Raw genomic sequence first — 19,928 nt, forward strand, 5'->3', positions numbered from 1 at the left:
TCACTTACACTTTCACCTGTATCTCTCTCCCTCAGAGAGTCATTCCATATTTAGCTTTTCTTTCTTAGACTTTTGGTCTCTCAGAGGGTTTAAGCTTGAGGCTTGGATATCTCTTCACTAGCACTGCCCCTTCCACAATTCTGTCCCTTCATTTTGCACACCAGAAAGTAGACTATCAATACCCTCACTGAACCTCTACTACATGTCATGAATTATAAGGGTGGGCATGAGGGTAAGGTAGAGAATAGGTATGTGGAGAAGCAAAAGGCAGTATTATGCAGTGGTTAGAGAACAGGATTTGCAGGCAGAGGACCAGGGTTGAGTCCTGGCTACTATAATCACTTCCTCCATCTGAGTCTATGTTTCATTTTTAAAATGAGCCCTAAATCCTATAATTATTGGAACTGGGGGTCATAAACTCTAGGTCTGAATTCTTGCTATCATTGTTAATTTGTTCTGTGACCTTGGGAAAGTCAATCCTTCCATAAAGGACTCCGTTTACTAATCTGTAAATGAAAAGGATTGTCAGTGGACTCTAAGAGCCTGTCCAGCTCTCATGCTCTATGTGGAAGATATTCAGTCAATTTCTGAGCTTCTCTCCCCTATCCTTAGCTTCTTTTTAAAAATAAAAATAAAAAGCCTGCTCTGAACTTTGAAGAACTAGAAGGAAGAGAAATGGAATTGATCCCTGCCATCAAGAATTTCTACTCTGATGGGTGAAGGGGAATCTACCTTTTGTGGGTCCCACACAGATACTTCGAAGTTTTGAGTTGACCAAGAGGATGTTACAGACAACCACAAAATAATGATGACTTTCTCTCCCAAGCTAGTGTCATGGAAAGAGCCCTGGGCTGGAAGTCAAGACATGCAGCTCTGAGTCAGTTATCTGCTAATAACTAGATTTGTGACCTTGAATAAGTTTCTTAATTTCTGGGCTAAGTCTCAGTTTTCTCATATGTGCAATGAGGAAAATTATCTTCTTCTGCCCATTCAGGTCAAGACTCCTTGGATTCTTTCTGGGAGAAATTTAACAGCTGTGTAGAGGAAAACTGATTGGATTTGGAGTCAAAAGAACCAGGCCAGAATCTTACCCCTGTTGGAGAAACCTATGTGACCTTGGGCAGGTAACTTTAGATTTTGGGGCCTCAGTCTCCTCATCTGTGAAATGATAGCACTGGTGTATTCCAACTCTAAAACTGATTATATATATATATATATATATATATATATATATATATATATATATATATATATATATATATATATATATATATATATATATATATATATATATATATATATATATATATATATATATATATATAATAGCATGGATATTCAACAGGAGTTCTGATAGTAATCAGGGGATATACAAAATGAGGGATCATCCTTCTACAATCTGGGAAGGAGCCTGTCTCTATCCAAGTAAGTACCTCAGAAATGGGTAGAGTGGGTTTCAGAAGTAATGTGATAAGTCCAATTAGAGGACCTTAGTGTTCTGAAGAGTTCTGAGTCACTTCAAAGGTATTTAATGAGGAAGAGACATTAAAAGGGATTTTAAAAATATTAATTATTACAGTCCTTTTACAACAGGAGGAAATGAGATCAGACTCTGGGAGGAAATGCAAAGAATCACCAGAGATCTTGAGTAACAGAAGAAAGCCTATCTGATCTAAGAAAGGAGGCTGTCCCTCTCCAAAACAGGGGAACTCAGCCTAAGATGGACACAGATAGGGAGATGAGATAGCAGAAGTGGTAAGAGGTGTCTGAACCTGGAGCCTTACTTAGGAGATGGACTCCAGATTGTGTGTTTAGCATTAGAGCACATGACAACAAAAATCAGTCTAGACCAGACAGTTTGACTGCCTTTTATTCAAGCTCTTTGAGCAAATGGACCTAGAGGGAGGGAATACAGAAGAAGGACCTGAAACAAAGAGAGCTTTTTTCTCTTAACAGTCACTTCTGGAGTCTATACTAGTGGAGGAACAGGAAACATGCAGCAATGATCAAGTTCTTTCTGTTGGTCTTGAGAATTACATCCACCTTGTTTTGATCACGGCCTCCGGTAGTATTAGATGCTTTGGGAATTCACAATACAAACTAATAAAGTTTCACTATGAGCATCAATTATTTTCCCAATCTTTTTTCCTGTCTCCTCTTCCTAGATTCCAATTTCTTGTGAGAGATGAGGGATGTCCAGCATCACCTTTCTGTGATGCCCACCACCAGTCTGTGCTGAGCCCTAAGTTTGTTGTCTTTTTTTGGACCACAGCTTACTTGTGGGGTAAGCTGGTATATTTGTTTCCAAGTTTTTCTAGTCTGGCCAGCGTTGGATTGTAGGCTGCATCTCAAAGTCCAAGTCAGTAGAGACAATGGTGATACCAACAAAAGAATTAAATAGCAAAAGAGTTGTCACCCAGGAACAAACTGGAGAGGAAGACAGACAAGCAGGACACAGAGGGAAATGGAATTTGAACCTTCAAATAGAATGAGGAAGAGTACGGAAGGAAGTAGACAAAAGTAGACAAGGGAGAGAAAGGAGAGCAAAGGTTCAGGTAGAAGTTGAGTTTGAGAAAGAATGGGAAGAAAAGATAAAAAAGAGGAAGACAGAAAGGCCAACAGAGAGACATAGAGAGGGAGACAGAGATAAACACACACACACAGGCAGAGACAGACACAGACACAGACAGACAGGCAGAGAAACAGAGAGACAGAGAGAGATAGAGACAGAGAGAAGGAATTTAAAACGAGAAAGAAAACTGTCCAAGGAACAGAAATCACTAGTCCCCAACCTCATTGCAGGAGGATCAGACTGTCAAGCAGGGGGAGGTGGTGGTGGTGATGATGTGGAAAAGGAAGACCCCTAATACATAACAATTTGATTCTCCATTTATGTATTATCTAGTGTTTCATAGACTGGCAGCCCCTGGAAGTATTTGATGCCCATCAGTTAATCTTTCATAAGTTAAATCATTTATAATGTTAGTTTACCAATTAGCAAAAGTAGAATATGGGATATAATTTGAAATATCATTTACTGCCTTCCAGACATTCAGGCAGAACTGTCAAATTATCTGCTTATCCATGTGGATAATTTAAAACTGACTATATTCCAAAATCCTGCTTTTGGAGGTGGAAAACTGCTGTAAGAGAGAACTGGGGAATTATAATTTGGGCCAATGAACACTGACGGTGATGGATTTGGGGCAAAGGAGGAAAGATTTGGTGATGAACTTGGGTGTAAGACACTCTGCCATCTGTTTTCCCTTTTTTTCTGCTCTGAGAGAATCTTCTAGAATTTTGCTTACTTTTCAGTGAAAGTCAAATAGTATAAAAGCCCTTATCTTGCTGAGACCCAGAAATGGATAAGCCAGGGTCAATGCCTAACACCCCCTGGAAACAAGGAGAAATGATTTAAGGAAATGCAATATGATAGCTTCAGGTCAGATATAAAGAACTTCTTAACCATGAGGGTTCATAGACCCTAAAAGAGACACTTTGGGACTTTGGAGCACTTTGAAAACAAATGCCATTTTTCATCTAGGAACGATCTTGGTGAGGGGCTTCTTGGAAGTAAAAGGATGAACAAAATTGCCTTGGAAGACCTATGAATCCTCTGTTATCATGTCTGACTGTACAAAAGAAATTTCTTTCTGGGTTTTTAGCATAGTATCAGGCCTTAGAGTTGGGAAGTTGGGTTAGGGAAGGGTGGGCAGTGAAGTAGAGAAGTTTTAGCTCCGATAGCTTTTCTTGGTGGATGATGTCTTGGAGATGATACGCATGCTGGAACTGCTGCTCCCCATGCTACGGCCACTGGTGGAGCTGAAGCTGCCAACTCCACTTCCATAGCCGAGATTGCTGCTGAAGCCACCTCCGCTCCCACAGATGCCACTGCTTCCACCATATCCAGCACTCCCACTAGAAGTCACCACAGCTGCGGGGAGAAAAAGGCAAGAAAAAGCTCTCATTTGCATATGATTTTGCATCTCATTTGCATAGTACATACAATAGCGTCTTATGCCTTGCAGTGTCTCCTAGTTCTTGCTTTTTTTTTTTCTGAATCCCAAACCCTTCCCCTGGTACCTCTCTCCTGAGTGTCTCAATAGATTATTCAAGTTTTCCCTGTTTCACTGAGAGACACAGAGGTATTGAGAAGAAATGGGTATAGCCAGATGACGCTAATGCCTGACCTTTGTGTGGTAGTTTATAATTATCAACATACCTTCACATTTAGCATCTCATTTTATATAATAACCTAGTGGTATAGGCAGGACAATATTATTATTTCCATTTTAAAGATTGAGAGAGATCAACAATATTAAAAATAAAACGATATAACGGCATTTCTATATGTAAGTTTTTAAATATATTTTATCATATTGTAATATATATTTTTATATATGTCATCATATATTATATATGTATACAATATATATTATATTATACTGTATTATATTTTATATGTTTCATATTGTGTTAAATTTTAGATAATATATTTATATGCATACATGTTATATATATGTATACACACATACACAGATACATATATACATGTATACATATATACATATACATACATATATATGTATATATACTTTGCAAAGTACTTTATACACATTACCTTATTTAATGCTCACAACAACCCTGGGTGGTAGGGGTTATTTATCACCTCCATTTTATAGATGAGGAAGCAGAAGTAGACAGAGGTAGGCTTGCCTAGGGTCACACAGCTAGTGTCTGAAATTAGATTTTAACCCATGTCTTCCTGACTCTAAGGTTAGATTTTAATATTATGCTACCTCTCTGAATAGGACTGATTATTAGATGTTTCTTTATTCTATTGAGCTGAAATCTGTCTCCCCATAACTTCCATGCTTAGGTCATAGTTTCACCTTCTGGAACAAACCAAGGCTTATCCTCTCTCTATTCAATGTGAAATATCCTTTAAAAAAGAGACTGGGTCTTTCTGTAAGGCTTGTCTTCTTGAAGCAAAATGCTCAATGTTTTTTCAACCATTCCTCAAAGCAACATGATTTCCATACTCCTCACTAACTTACTTTACCATCATCCCTCTAAAAGCATGATGGTCAAAACTTACAGGACTGTATAGACATGGTCTGATCCAGGAAAAACCCGAATCCTGTGACTCCTAAGCCAGAATTCCAATTCTGACCCTCACTAGCTGTGTGACACTGACAAGTCACTCAATCTCTCTAGACTTTGGAGTATAAAAAAGGATAGTGACACTTATAGCTGTTATCTCACAGAGTTACTGTGATGCTCACATGTGTGTGAAGTACTTAATGAACATTAAAGTGCTACATTATCATTTGTTAGTGTTATTATAACATAACCTAAGATTGTATCGGCTTCTGGATTTTTTCCCTTTGTTTTGTTCTTAGCAGTTGCATCACACTTTTGGGTAGCTAGGTGGCACAGTGGATAGAGTGCTGCACCTGGAGTCTGAAAGACTCATCTTCCTTAGTTTAAATCTGGCTTCAGACACTTACTAGCTGGGTGACCTTAGACAAGCCACTTTACTATGCTTGTCTCAGTTTCCTCATCTGTAAAATGAGTTGGAGAAGGAAATAGCAAAATCCTCTAGGATTTTTACCAAATGGGGTCATGAAGAGTCAGACACAAGTGAAATGACTGAAAAACAAACAACAAAAATCACACTTTTGGCTTATATTTGTTCATCGATCACTCTAAGCCACCATCTTTTTCACATGTTAGGCTACCAAGCCAAGTATCTGCTTCCCATCTTACAATGGTGTAAAATTTTAAATAAAGGACCTACATTCTTACTGAATTTTACCTTACTGATTCGGACTCAGGGTTCCAGACAGAGCTGGGATGAAGGATTGATCATCCAGGCTCTAGTCACACTTATCATAAGGAACCACGTGCCTTCAGATTAATCTCTGTCTATTAATCTGCTAAAAACTCACCAATTTGGGGATGACATCACTATTGCAAAAATAACCTCATTAGGTGTTGGGACTTATAGTTGAGAAAAACCTGAGCCCTGTCATAGATTTTCCGCAAAGGAGAAGAGAGCTCACTTTATCCCATTTCCAAGTCATCTCTTGTTATTCAGTCATGTCCAACTCTCCATAACTCCATCAGTAGTATGGAACATCAGCCCTCGAGGAATTCCTTTTCCCCAACCCCTCCCCAAAGTCCATATGTTCACTGGCCTAGAATCTTCAACATTCCTTTGTCTGATTGGGAAAAAGCACCCAAAGAAGTGGGATCTTTGCAGGAAATTTTTTCAGAGGGATACTCATCTCACATATGCTGACACCTGTTGACAGCCTTTTCCAGCCCATCAAGCATTACACAGACTACATTACCCTTCCCATATTACCCACTGTTCAGTAGTGTCTGAGTTATTACTCACATATGTTCACAGGTCCAACACCTTCTCCAGTGAGCCTATAGAGAAAGGAAGAGAGACATTCTGTTTTTAATTGAGAAATTGAGTGACTTTGTTATTTTCCTTTTTTCTTATATGTGAATGTGAGAAGATACAGAGAGAAGGACACTGAAGCTTTTGGATTCTCCTACATAAAAGAAACAGAGGGTAAAGAGGGGGAAATAGAGGAACTGAAGAAGTAGAGAGAGAGGCGAGGGAAAAATAAGGGGAGAGGGGCAGACAGAAATAAGAGAACATAAACAATAAGAAGGAATAAGAATAAAAGCAAAAGCTAGAGAAAGATAGAGGCAGAGACAACTGAGAAAAGGAGATGGCCCTTAATGGCACAGGCAGTGAGAGTCACAAGTCCATCCCTGAATGGATAGTTAGAATAATGATGTAGTTCACCCTCCAAAGGTAGATACTGTTTCACAGAGGGAGCTTAGCACAGTTTGGATTCCGTTGAACATGTAACAAAGGGTACTCTTGAGGGCCAGGGTAAAAACGTCCAAGAGCCAAACAATTATGTATGGAATGTCATGAATGATCATGAGCAAACAATCTTTTTGGATATGGTATTAGGTCCTTGTGATCAAAATGAACTGAGGATTTGGCAGCCAGGAGAAGATGACGTGATTTTATTTTAAAAATGCCTAACGTCACAGAAGATTATTAAGGATTAGCTCTGCTTCTAATTACCTAAGTGGTCTTACAAATGTTTTTGTTCTCCAGGTCTCAGTTTCTGGATTTGTAAAATGAGTGGGCTAGATTGAATCATTTTGAAGAAGGCAATGGGTGCTTCCCCAGGGAATGGTGAATACTTTTCTAGGGATAGGAAAGGAGCAGCAATGGCTTTGTCCAAGACACTCCATCTCTCCTCTCTAGGCATTTTCTCTGACTGTCCTGTGTGCCTGGAACACTCTCTCTCCTTCTTCTGTCTGACAACTGACTTCCCTAGCATCCTAACTAAAATCTCACTTTCTACAGAAAGCCTTCCTCAGTCCCCCTTAATTCTAATGAATTCCTTCTCTTAACTATTTTCTATTTATTCTGTTACACTTATCTTGTATATATTTGTTTGCATGTTGTCTCTCCCATTAGAGTTTAAGTTCCTTGAGGACAAGGACTGTTTTTTGCCTCTTTTTGTATCCCCGATGCTTAGCTCAGTGCCTGACATGTAGAAGGTAACTAATAAATGTTTATTGATTGATTGATTTAGTTTCTGGAATTTCAGATTAATTGCTTAATGTTGTTGGGGGCTGTCTAGCTTTATTGTGGAATTATCATGCTACAATGATGCCGCTATTTAGGTCATGGGATAGGAAGGAGCTAATTACCCACCTGCACTCCTCGCCCTCTAGCAGCTTCCTGTAGGTGGCAATCTCAATGTCCAGGGACAGCTTAACATTCATCAGCTCCTGGTACTCGCGCAACTGGCGGGCCATGTCCTGCTTGGCCTTCTGCAGGGCATCCTCCAGCTCAGCCAGCTTGGCCCGGGCATCCTTAAGGGCCAGCTCCCCACGCTGCTCAGCATCTGCTATGGCAGCCTGAAGGGTGGCACACTGTGGGAGAAAAGGATATGATTCTTTAAAAAATGCCTAACTTCAAGGAAGATTATTAAGGATTAGTTCCACCTCTGATTAGCCATGTGGTCTTACAAACATTTTTATTCTCCAGGTCTCAGCTTCTAGATCTGTGAAATGAGTGGGCTAAATTTAAAGTTCCCTCTAGTTCTAAAGTTATATGATATTGTGATACAAAATAAAATTACGACAAGACAGATTTAGGTTGGACATCAGGAAGAACTTCCTGACATTGGGCATCAACCTGAGAGAACTCATGACTTCTCCAATCCTGAGAACCTTTGAGAGTCAGAGTGACAGCATCAACCCAAATATTTAGGTATTGACCTGGTGGAAGGCAATCCATTGTTTTTTAACATCCTTTTCTCCTCTAGGATTCTTTAGATAATAAATAAGAAAGCAACTATATGGCTTATGCTGTCATTTGTTTAACCTGAAAAGGGGGTCAGCTTTCTCTGCATAGTAGGAGGGATTGAGGTTAATGATAATATAATAGCTACCATTTATATAGGGCTTTAAGTACTGTAAAGTGTTTTACATATGTTATTTTATTTATTCACAATGACTTTGGAAGATATTATTATTCCCATAGGGAAACTGAGGCACTGAGCAGTTAAGTGACTTGCACAAGGTCACAGAACAATTTGAGACAAATTTGAATTCAGGTCTTCCTGACTACAAGTCCAGCATTCCATCCATTGTGCCACCCAGTTATTCAATCTCAGGAAGAATGTCTTAATATCCCAGGATGTGGAGGAAAATTATGGAATTGAAATGATGGGATCCTACTTCTGAGAGGTTTTTGAGTCCTGATTTGGTTAGGTAGAGGTATTTTAGAAGTAAGATAATGGTTAAGGTGACTCCTGTAAGTCTCACCATACCTGCTTCTTCAGATTGTCAATCTCAGAACGCAGCCTTTGGATCATCCGATTCAATTCAGAGATCTCCATTCTGGTAGTACGGAGGTCATCCCCATGTCTACCAGCAGAAAGCTGAAGCTCCTCATACTGTGAAAAAAGAAAAGCAAATTCCAAATGTTGGAAACATTAAATGAACAAGGACAAGTGAGAAGAGGAATATGAATCCTGAGGCTTTCTGGTACCCCCCAAATCTGTGAATTGTCATATTGGTGACTGGTTCATTTATATTTCCTTGCCCCAAACCATCACCAAATCCTGCTGCATCATTGTGCTATTTCTTAGCCCTTTTCTATTCTGTCAGTTTCTACAGCTGCTACTCTTATCTTGACCGTCCTCATCACACATCTAGATTGGCATGGTAACATTCTCACTTATTTCCTCATGATCAGTCTTTCACTCCAGAGTTATGGTTCTGCCATCTTTTCTAAGTACCATCTTAATCCCATCCCTTCTAGGCTCAAAGCCACATAGCTCCTCCCTATTGTCTATGATAGAAAACTCAAAGTCATCTTTCTGGCCTTTATGTCTCTTGTACTTGCCTTGACCATCTCCTGAGACTCCATGGTTTAGAATTTCTACTCCAGTTGGTCAAATCTGGTCCTTGTCCTACTACATCCAAAATTTACCCATAGTATTCTCTTTTGAGAATCCTACACGGGTAGGATGCACATTTGCTTTTTCCATTTAGCCCTGTCTCCCTTCTACATTAAAACCTTGCTCCACATTTTTTTCCTCTTTGGGAAGCCTAACTCCTTCACCTATTTCTCCCTTTTCCATCCACCAACGTTAACATCTAGAGATTGGTTCAGTCATTTCTCATCTCCTTGACCTCATCTCTCTGTCTCCACATCTTCAGTGTGTATCCCATCTCCTTTAACAGACTGAGAAATTCTCTAAAGGAGTGACTGTCTCCTTTTTTGCATCCCTTCTATCTCTCTTAAGTTTTCAGAAGTAGATTCTACTACTCACAAGGGATATTCAATACCATGGAATGAGTTAGAGAGTGGCTGTTTCTGGCTCCAGTCTATTTCTTCTTTAATTCCTCACCTTTGACTGGTACCAGGACTCCGCTTCGGCTCGACTTCGGTTGGCGATGTCCTCATATTGAGCTTTGACCTCCGCAATGATGCTGTCTAAGTCTAGGTTGCGGTTGTTATCCATAGACAGGACCACTGAAGTTTCTGAGATCTGGGCCTGAAGCTGAGCCAGCTCCTGTGATTGGACCCAAGTATAGAAATATGGGAATTGAAGAATAGGTGTGTGTGTGTGTGTGTGTGTGTGTGTGTGCATGTTTGTGTGTGTGTTTGTAAGAGAGAGTCAGATAGAGATAGACACAGAGACAAAGAAGGGAAAAGAAGAGAGAGAGAGATGGAGAGGGAAAAAGGGAAAAACAAGAAAAGGAGACAAAGACAAAGACAAAGATTTCCTCAAACTCCTTTAGAGATTGAGAGACTGTAGGACTCTGTCCTAGCTTCTAGAATAGCATCTACCATTGAATGAGCATCTTCAAGGTATTGCATCTGAGAGCTGCCTCTTTATTTGAAAGGAAATAGAAGACCTAGGTTTCAAACCCTGACTGCCACTTACAGGATGACCTTAGACAAATCACCTTGCAATACATTTTTCCCTTCTATAAAATGAAGGGATTGGATTAGGTAACTTATAAATGTCCTTTTCAACTTAAATCACCAATCCTACATAAAGAGAATTATAACCAATTCTTTTATCTATGCTAATGAGAAAGAGAAATCATATACACAATTCTAAATGGATTTCCTAAAAGACATTTCTATTTGTTTTTGAAATGTACTTCTCTCCTTACATGTAAGCTATCTTCTTGCAAGTGTAGTCATTGATTTATTCAAAAACAGGTATTGAGCAAATTGCAAAGCCCTTATACCATTTAGCATTGGAGATAGGAAGCACTTAAGCACCTCGACCACAAGGTGGGAATTTGATAAGTGTTAGAAAAGAAGCTCAAACAAGCATGGTTCAGAGGTAGGATGAGTCCCTTCTCACTCCAATGCAAAACACTAGCCTAAGTAGAGCCTCCTCTTCTCTCTCTCCAATTTAGAAGAACCATCTGCCTCATATATGACTTAGGATAGGAAATTAAACATTTTAATTTGGTGTTTTCTGATAGCTGGCCTAAGCTCACTTGACAGACCTTGTTTTTATTCACCGAAAGCAGAAAACTCATGGATTAGGGTAAGGTAATAACAGCCTCAATCACTAACACTATCCTATGGTGCAAAGACAGCCTAACCAACTTCTACTGAGAGTCACACTTTTATGGTCTTTAGCACTTATTTCCCCATGATCAGTCTTTCACTCCAGAGTTATGGTTCTGCCATCTTTTCTAAGTACCATCACCATAGCATAAAGAATTTTCCAGATTCTTGAACCTCAATCTTTCATGCCCTCCCTTCCCTTGGTACCTTCCTTCTTCACTATAGATAGATATCAATGATTAGCTGTGGTTCCCCACTCCTAACTTGTTAAATCGCAGCCATGAATGGCAGAGGGAATGAAATCACCATATGAGAGGACACAAATTGGCTTCCTCAGACCTTGCAATATCCTCTATTTTGGAAACAGAGTTGTAAACTTAGGAGAATGACCAGCAGCCATGAGTGTACTTTCCTCTCTGCCTTTTAAAAATACCTTCCCTGAGAGGAAGAATGAATCTACGAATGCAGGATATAGTGGTTTCAAACAAGGCTCAAAAGGGAAGGAGAGAAGGTGGTCCTTATCATATCCCACAAGTCAAGTCAACAAGTAGTTCCAAGAGATAGATGGGAGTGAAATGAAAGGAGAAGAAGAAAGGAGGGGAAGGACTGAGGCCCTCCTTACCGCCTCATAGAATGCCCTCAGAAAGTTGATTTCATCTGTCAGGGCATCAACCTTGGCTTCTAGTTCCACCTTGTTCATGTAAGCTGCATCCACATCCTGAAAAGCAAAAGAGAAAACAATTATTCTAATTCTTATCCTTCCCAGATTTTAATTTCCCCCTTAGGCCCACAAATCTGGTTGAACTACTTCTACTTAGCTGGGTGAGTAAATTCTCAAATGCTAGGCAATGGGGTGCAGTTTCGGCATGGGAATTCTCAGGTTAAGACTTGAGGATCATTTTGGTGATATCACTTTGGGATCCTTTAAGGGATATATAGGATCTAGAATTCCCTTCTCTGTCCCACCTCAAAAAAATCTCAAGGTTATTGGACATTTATCATCTGTGGTGTTCTCTCTAAGTCAAGAAGTTCTTAACTTGGAGTCAGGGTATCCATGAACTTTGAAGGGAAAAAAATGACATCTTTACTTTCACTAACCTCTAATTGAAATTCAGAATTTCCTTCAATTATCTGAATACGTGATTCTGAGAAGAGGTATGCAGCTTGTCAAAAAGGTCCATGGCACAAGAAAAGATAAGAACCTCTACTCTAAGTAAGTTGTCATCATAGGATTGCAGTGTGAGAAAACCAGGGTCTCCATTTCCCAAACACCTTGACCTCTCTGACCTCTGAGACCTCTCCATAGGCTAGTCTCCCCATTAGATAGCTTCTCTCTTTTCTTCACAATGCTCTCCCACAATCCCCTCTTCAAGACCAAGCCCCCAGCCTTTGCTTTTTCACAACCCATTTTGGTTCTCCCAGAACTGCTGTACAGAGCACTATCCATCTTCTTTTGCTTCTACTTCTGCCTTTGCCTTGTTCTCTTTGTGTCCTGGGCAGGTGCTCTCTTGCCTTCATCAGACCAAAAGCTTCTCTCCTTCCTCCACAGCTCCCCAGAGCTGTGGAGTCAAATCTAAAGTTTCCTCCCTTGTACCACCTTAAAAAAACCTGAGTTAATTGGGCATTTCCCACAGAATAGAGTCAACATCAGAGCATCTTTCTCTCCCCATTCACCTTCTTGAGCACCACAAACTCATTCTCTGCTACTGTGCGTCTGTTGATTTCCTCTTCATATCTGTTGGAATGAATCAGATGTTAGGTTGCATTAAGATCAGAGAATCTGAGCATAAGGAAAAGGAAGCTTTTCTTTTTAAAAATAATATATTTATTTAATTTGTTGCTAAGCATTTCTATAACATAGTAGTAAAAAAGATGATTACACATGAAATGTAAGTCTGTTATGTACAACTTGCTATTCCTTTAACATTAAGGAGGACCCGAGGCCTAGGGTAACATTACACACAGCTCAGGATTAAAACTTGATTATAATAATGAGCTACTGAAACAAAATAAAAATGAGTAAGCAAAGGAAAAAGAACCTGACCATAGCTAGTTATTTTGGTGTAAAAGATTTGGGTTCATTCAGAGGAAGATAGTGAGGTTTTAAAAAAAAGTCACTCCTACCCCAACAACTAATGCCAAATAGTCACAAGTCCAAAAAGAGCTCTTGGAAGAACTTTAAAAGGAATTCAATAATCAAATAGGGGAGATTGAGGAAAAATTAGAAAAAAAATCAAAGCAATCCAAGAAAATTATGAAAAGAAAGTTAACCAATTGGAAAAAGATCTTAAGGAAGAAAATAATTCCTAAAATTTGAATTGGGGAAGAAAAATCAAATGACATTATAAGATACCAAGAAAAATTAAAACAAAAAAAAATAGAAAAGAATCTGAAACATCTCAATAGAAAGACAACAGACCTAGAGAACAGATTGAGGAGAGACAATATTAGAATTGTCAGACTACCTGAAAAGGAAGTTTTTCAGGTGAGTAGGTTGATATGGTTGTGCCAAAACAACTTGGTAAAGTTCCATGATATTAAGCCACTAGGCAGAGGAAAGAAAAGGCAGAGGGGGTGGGGAGGAGATTAAGCCACAGCCAATGAACTCCATTGTTCTGGACGAGAGAAACCAGACTTTAATTCTCACTCCACCCTGATTTTCTGTGACATAAGACATTTGTAATGACATGTACTGTCTCAAGGTTAGTTTCCTTTAGCATAAGGGAAGTAGGAGATCCCCCATTCTGTTCCCTCTTACTGAGAGATGTCAGAAAGATTAATTATATTGTTTTTCTTACTGAGATGCATGTCTCTGGGCAGCCTTCCAGGATCCCACAGAATGAATTACCTGTCCCCTGGCTCCCAGTCACTTTACCACATCTTTGTGGAATGAGTCCAGGGACCACCCCCCTACCTCCTCTACCTGAGACAAGAAAGGGAACTACAAAGGAATCTGAGAGCCTTTTTTGTCTCTCTTTTTTGGGTCTTCCCTGAGGACTACACAAGGACTGTGTGAGTACCTGGCTCTTCTCAAGGCTTTCTATGAGCTCATTCATTTCCCCAAAATCACAGGGTGGAATTAAAGAGGGAAAGTTGTGTAGCAGAAAGAATGCTGAATATATATACAGAAAACTCAGGTTCATATCTCAGTCACTTATGACCTGCGTAACTTTAGGCAAATCTTTTAACATCTCTGAACTTCAGTTTCCTCATATGTAAAATGAGTGAAGAGTTGACCTACTTGTAAAGTCTCTTCCAACTGACTCAAGGATGATTAAATACTTTACCCTAAAGGTTAATTATATGTGTTCTCCCTCTGCCTTTAGGCACTTCTCCTAACCCAGAGACAAATAGAAAACTTGTCAACTATTCTTTCATTCAATATTCAACTATGGATGGTAAGGAAAGACGTTGCCATTTACTCTACTGTGTCTTAACACCCACTGAAAGCTAAGATGTCTGTCTTCTTGTCTAGCTTGTAGCTCTCCTGATGCACCCTGACCTCCAGTCTGATTTTTCTTAGTGTGTGTTCAGCAAGCAATTGATGCTATCTCAGACTTGAGGACTTAATGAAGCACCTCCCTGTACTTTCTTCTTTTGGTTCATTGGTTCACATTCTTTATTTATTTCTTCATCAAACCTCTCTACCAATTCCAAACTCCTCATTTAAAGTTTCAAAACCTAGCACCTTTCTTCCAGTGGCTCTTGCTTACTATCATATTTCAGTTGAAATTCAGGATCATTGGAATTTAGAACTGGGATGGCCACAGATTTTTTAAAAAATAACTTTTAACAATAATTCACATTTATCATGCATTTTATGGTTCCAAAATTATTATGTCACCATTCAAAGAATCTAGGTACATAGAGATTGAATGATTTGTCCAGGGTAATATAGCTAGTCAATGTGGAACGTGGGTTGAACCCAGCTCTTCTCTGACTTAAGACACAACACTATAACATCCTTACTCTAAACACTGTTACTAAAAAAAAGAGAATTAAAAGAAAATAAGATAATTCCTTTTCATTATAGTCATGAATATATTGGGACACACTATACTGTTTTCAGCCTTTGCCTCTGTATGTGTTGTACACATGCACATTCTAGGTGTATGTCCTTTCCCTCATCAAATTGAAAGTTGCCCAAGGGAAGCAACTGTCATCATCTTCTGGATTTGGCTTCACGAACAGTGGCTATATTACCAATGCAAAGCGGCTGGTTTTGTAAGGCATTAGGGTTGGGGAAAATGCATGGGAATCATGTAATCATGTTATTTGGAACCAATTTCAATTTCTTTCCCCTCTAGAACTGTCCACATTCCTGAATCTGTTCTATTATTTTGCTGGAGTTTCTCTGGTTTCTCCCATCTAACTAGGCAATCCCTGAAGGCAGGAGTTGTTTCTTCTAGCTCTGAGTCTCCTCTGAAATATCTAGAATATGCTGGACATAAGAAGTGTTCAGGACAAGGAGATGAATGAGAATGTGTCTTGTGTTCACACTCACTTGTTCTTGAAGTCTTCTACCACATCCTGCATGCTCTTCAGTTCAATTTCTAGCCTCCCTCTTTCCCCACCCAGGCTGTCCAATTGCCTCCTTAGGTTGCTGATATAGGCTTCAAACAAAGGCTCAATGTTGGCTTTGGTTGTCTTGTGGTCCTGGAGGATGCTCCATTTGGTCTCCAACACCTTGTTCTGCTGCTCTAGAAAGCGAACCTGTATTCCCCAGAGAGAAGAGAACCTTAAGTATTCATTAACAACAATCTCCCTTTGGAGGTTAGAGCATATAAAAAAATTGTCTACTGTTATTAGCAAAATGGAAATGCTGAAAACTGGGAAGCAGATCTCTCTGCTCCAAACAGCTTTGTGATGGTGGTTCTGCTTGGAAGATGAAATAGGAGAGACCTTTATGTAAGTGAAGCTATGATTGTGAGAAGTGGAAGCGGAATAAATTAAAGCTCTTTGGAATACCCAAGAGAAATGGGTCATTTGTATCATTCTCAAGACATTTTTCTCACTTCACCAAATAAGTAGAAGACACTTGAAATGAAAGAAAAATATATCAAGTTTATTTTCCAATTTGTATCTAATTCATGTTATATATGCTTTGTCCAGATCTACATGGCATAAGTTATCACTGTAATTCAGGGAAGCTGGAATGAGAAAGTGAGATACAGAGCTAAAACTAGGATTGATCAGCTGGGATGTTGCCCAACAGCTAGAATCATGGAGAGTAAGATGTGAACTTTTTCCCTGCTGTGGTGAGGGAACATGTAATACTTCATATCTCGTAATTCTCTGGTGGTTGATCCTCATTGTTGTTAATCCTTCACTCTCGAAGAGGACCATGACATCATGGAGGAGATGCTATGACATACAAGTGAATTGGATTTAAGTGAGAGAGGGCTGTGCAAAATCACCAGACTCACTTTCTCCACCAGAACCATCTGGTCCAGTGGTGAGATATAGATCAGGATGACTGGAGATGACCCTGAATGCAGTGAGAGACCTTGGTCTTTATAAGCTAAGGTCTTTTACAGATCTCAGTTTGGCCAAGACAACACTCATTCAGTTAGTGAAACTAGGTAAGAAATGAGGCAGAGAATGGCCTCTTTACCTAGTTTAAAAAAAATAAATCTGGGAGGGGAAGACCCTCAGGGTTTCTGATCAAAACAGAAACAGTTGTTCTTTACATTCTCTCTGAGTCAATCAGGACCTAAATAGTGACCAGGTAGGGCTTGGCTTGGGATCCATTGTTGGTCAATCAATGAGAGCCAGAGTGATTTGGGGCCCTCATCGCATCTGGATGGAAGGAAGGCAGTTCCTTTAGGGGAATGTAAGAATGCAGTCTGGAACGGGTTGAGGAGGAGAACATGGTGAGTAATCCCTTCTCCTATAATTCCATCCCCAATTGAGTTATCTTTTCCAGAAACTCATTTGCTTTCTACTACAATCTTCTCAGGGACACAGCCTCAGACTCTGAGGAATTCTCCTTCCTGAAACTAAATTTGTTCCAGGTAGCAACATTCTTAGTTACACCTTTGGTGAAATATAGTGGAAATCTCAGTGTCCTCTGAGCTAGGAGAATTGAGTTCCAGTACCTATTTTCCTTCTCAAACTAGCTGAATATTCTTTAGTGAGTGAATTCCTCATTACATGTCTAGGTTTCCTCATCTACCAGATAATTGATTGGATGTGATGATCTCGTAAGTACCTACCAGCTCTAGAATTCTAGAATTCTATGTTACTAATTTAGCTTCCTAGATTTAGTCAATAATATCTTGACCCATTGTAAGCAATGGCTTCTAGCATCATTCAATCTTTTGGGACTTGTCCTGGGAGGTTTAGAATATAGGTTTTAATTACCCTTACCTCTAAGGAACATTTCTCAAACCAAGCATAGTAGGAATGAGAATGGGTCAGGATACAAAAATGGCTGAGGCTCCATTGTATTTCTGATAGTCATGGCCATGGGACCTTTCCTCCATTTAAACTCAAATGATTAGAAGATAAAGGGGCCTTAGAAAGACCCTTTATAGATGAGTAAACTCAGGCACAAAATTGGAGAAATGACTTACCCAAGGTCATACAGTTAGTTAGAGTCAGCAAAAAACAGAATGTGGGTCTACTGACCAAGGGTCTTCATTATATTTTGCAGCTAATCATTATTCTTTCCTTACCATGACATCCGACATTCCCCATTGTCCATTTGTTACCAAGTTATGATAGAATCACATGCCTACACCGTGATTTCTCCCCTTACCAACTAAAGTTCTAATCCCCTTTTCTCAAATACCATAGTAGTCTGAAAGTAGAAGCAAAAGGAAAAATTCAGGATGGAATGAGCATCGTCACAACATGAAAAAGTTTAAAACCACTTTTAGGCAGTGTCCCTGGTATAGTTTACCCAGACAATGACCCTGGCAAATGACAGAAATGTTTTATAGAATTACTGACTTCTACACCTGGAAGAATTCTTAGAGGCCATATAAGTGAAATGAATTCCTCAAGGTCACACGGCTGGAGAGGCAGGTTGAAGAATAGAACCCAGATTTCCTGAATTTTAGTTTCTGGCCACGCCACATGTTTAGCAGAGCTGAATTATTCAGATCATTGCTTCTGTTATTTCTTAAATAAGAAGGTGATCAGTCAACCCATGTGTTAAATGGAGACTGGGGAAGAGAGTAGGTATAGAAGGTGTGATGATCATATATCAGAACTAGAGGAAATGCCCAAGGAAACAACCAGTGTGTTCTGGGGCTGGCTAAAAGCATAGATTACCTCCACCCTCCACATCCCTCTTGGATCACTGGACAGATGCCCCATTATCCTTAGCCAGACATTCACCCTAGACCAAGTTTGTCATTTTTTCATTCTATTTCTTAGCTTCATCTGGTCTGTGTTTCTGACCAGATGTTAAAAAACTATCTCATTCTCAGTCATTATCCACTGAGAAAGAAATGACCAGATTATGAGGCAGAGAACTTTCTGAACGTATTGCTAACCTATTCATTGTTCATGAATAGGGAAGTCCAAGCATTCTCTGTTCTCTTCTACCAGTTGGAAGACAAAAGAATACTGAGTAGAATATCTGTGGAGTAGAGCTTCTTGGTTTGAGGACATGGTTGCTCATTTTCTCTGCCCAATCTTTACACCCCGGCAAAAGCATAAAAATTACAGATCAACCAATAGACCACCAGGGAATTAGTTTCCTACCAGGAGAAGCAAGTTCTTACCTTGTCTATGAAGGAGGCAAATTTGTTATTGAGAGTCTTGATCTGCTCTTTCTCTTCCTTTCGAACCCTCTGGAGAGATGGGTCAATCTCCAGGTTGAGGGGAGCCAGTAGGCTCTGATTGACTGTAACTTCATGGATGCCACCAGATCCTGCCATCATTCCACCTCCAAACCCATACCCCCCAGCCCTATATCCTAATCCCCCATATCCCATGCCACAACTAGCACCCCCATAGCTAGCTCTGCTGGAGCGATATGCTCCACTGACAGAGATCCTTTTGCCACCTATGAGATTGTGAAGGCTCCTGGTCCCAAAGCCACCCCCAAAACGACTCCCACTCTTTCCTCCCTGGGACACAGACACAGAGCTGAAGCTGGTCCGGCAGCCCGGGAGCAGTGATGCTGAAGAAGCACTGAAGCTCCGGCTGCCACCACTGGACTTGATGCTGACTGATCGTTGAGCCATCAGGGAAGTGGGTGCAGAAAGATTAGAGAAGTTGGACTGTCAAAGAATGGAACAGAAATCCTTCTCAAGTTTGCTTCTAGAACTCTAGGCTTATATTCTCTTTGGAAACTGGGCTTGGCCAGAGAAGATCACAGACCACTGCATTGAATTCATCTCCTTGGCATGTCTGGCTTTGGTCCATTTTTCATGTCCCACTAATAATCACTGAGGGAATCATGTACACACCTACCAGAGGCAGGACCAGACCTGGGGATTTCTGACACTTAACATTACCCTATTCCATGTCCAGTAAATTTCTTCCCCCTTCCTAGTTCTTATAACTGTAACTCCTTCATCTTCATGATGCAACCACATCCTCCCTATTTTGGATGTTTATCTCTCACACCCCTAATTCTTTTAAAAATGTTTTATTGATATAATTTTTAATACACATTTTCAAAAATATCTCTTCCCTGCCATCCCTTATAACAATGAATACAAAATAGAGAAAGAAAAACAGTTCAGGCAAAACTGACCAACAGAGCCACCCAATCTGACATTATATGCAGTGTTCTACATGCTTATATACCCACCTCTAC

At 39.8% G+C, this 19,928-nt stretch overlaps 1 protein-coding gene across 1 annotated transcript; it reads right to left on the minus strand.

Annotated features, from left to right (window-relative positions):
- Positions 1-1,839: 1,839 nt before the first annotated feature.
- Positions 1,840-19,350, minus strand: LOC140534097 (keratin, type II cytoskeletal 75-like). The gene is made up of 9 exons (XM_072654738.1): positions 18,886-19,350; positions 15,657-15,865; positions 12,827-12,887; positions 11,775-11,870; positions 9,969-10,133; positions 8,883-9,008; positions 7,760-7,980; positions 6,404-6,438; positions 1,840-3,934 (listed from the first exon to the last, which is right to left on the minus strand). The coding sequence occupies exons 1-9, from the start codon at positions 19,348-19,350 to the stop codon at positions 3,732-3,734; spliced, it is 1,581 nt and encodes a 526-aa protein (XP_072510839.1). The 3' UTR covers positions 1,840-3,731.
- Between the last annotated feature and the right edge of the window lie 578 nt (positions 19,351-19,928).

Source organism: Notamacropus eugenii, chromosome 3, assembly GCF_028372415.1.
Source record: "Notamacropus eugenii isolate mMacEug1 chromosome 3, mMacEug1.pri_v2, whole genome shotgun sequence".
NCBI lineage: Eukaryota > Metazoa > Chordata > Mammalia > Diprotodontia > Macropodidae > Notamacropus > Notamacropus eugenii.

Coding starts and splice junctions, on each gene's coding strand:
- LOC140534097 (XM_072654738.1), bottom strand. CDS start 19,350: ATGGCTCAACGATCAGTCAGCATCAAGTCCAGTGGTGGCAGCCGGAGC. Junction 11,871..12,826: donor AGTTTGTGGTGCTCAAGAAG/GTGAATGGGGAG, acceptor TTTGCTTTTCAG/GATGTGGATGCAGCTTACAT. Junction 10,134..11,774: donor TGAGGGCATTCTATGAGGCG/GTAAGGAGGGCC, acceptor GTCCAATCACAG/GAGCTGGCTCAGCTTCAGGC.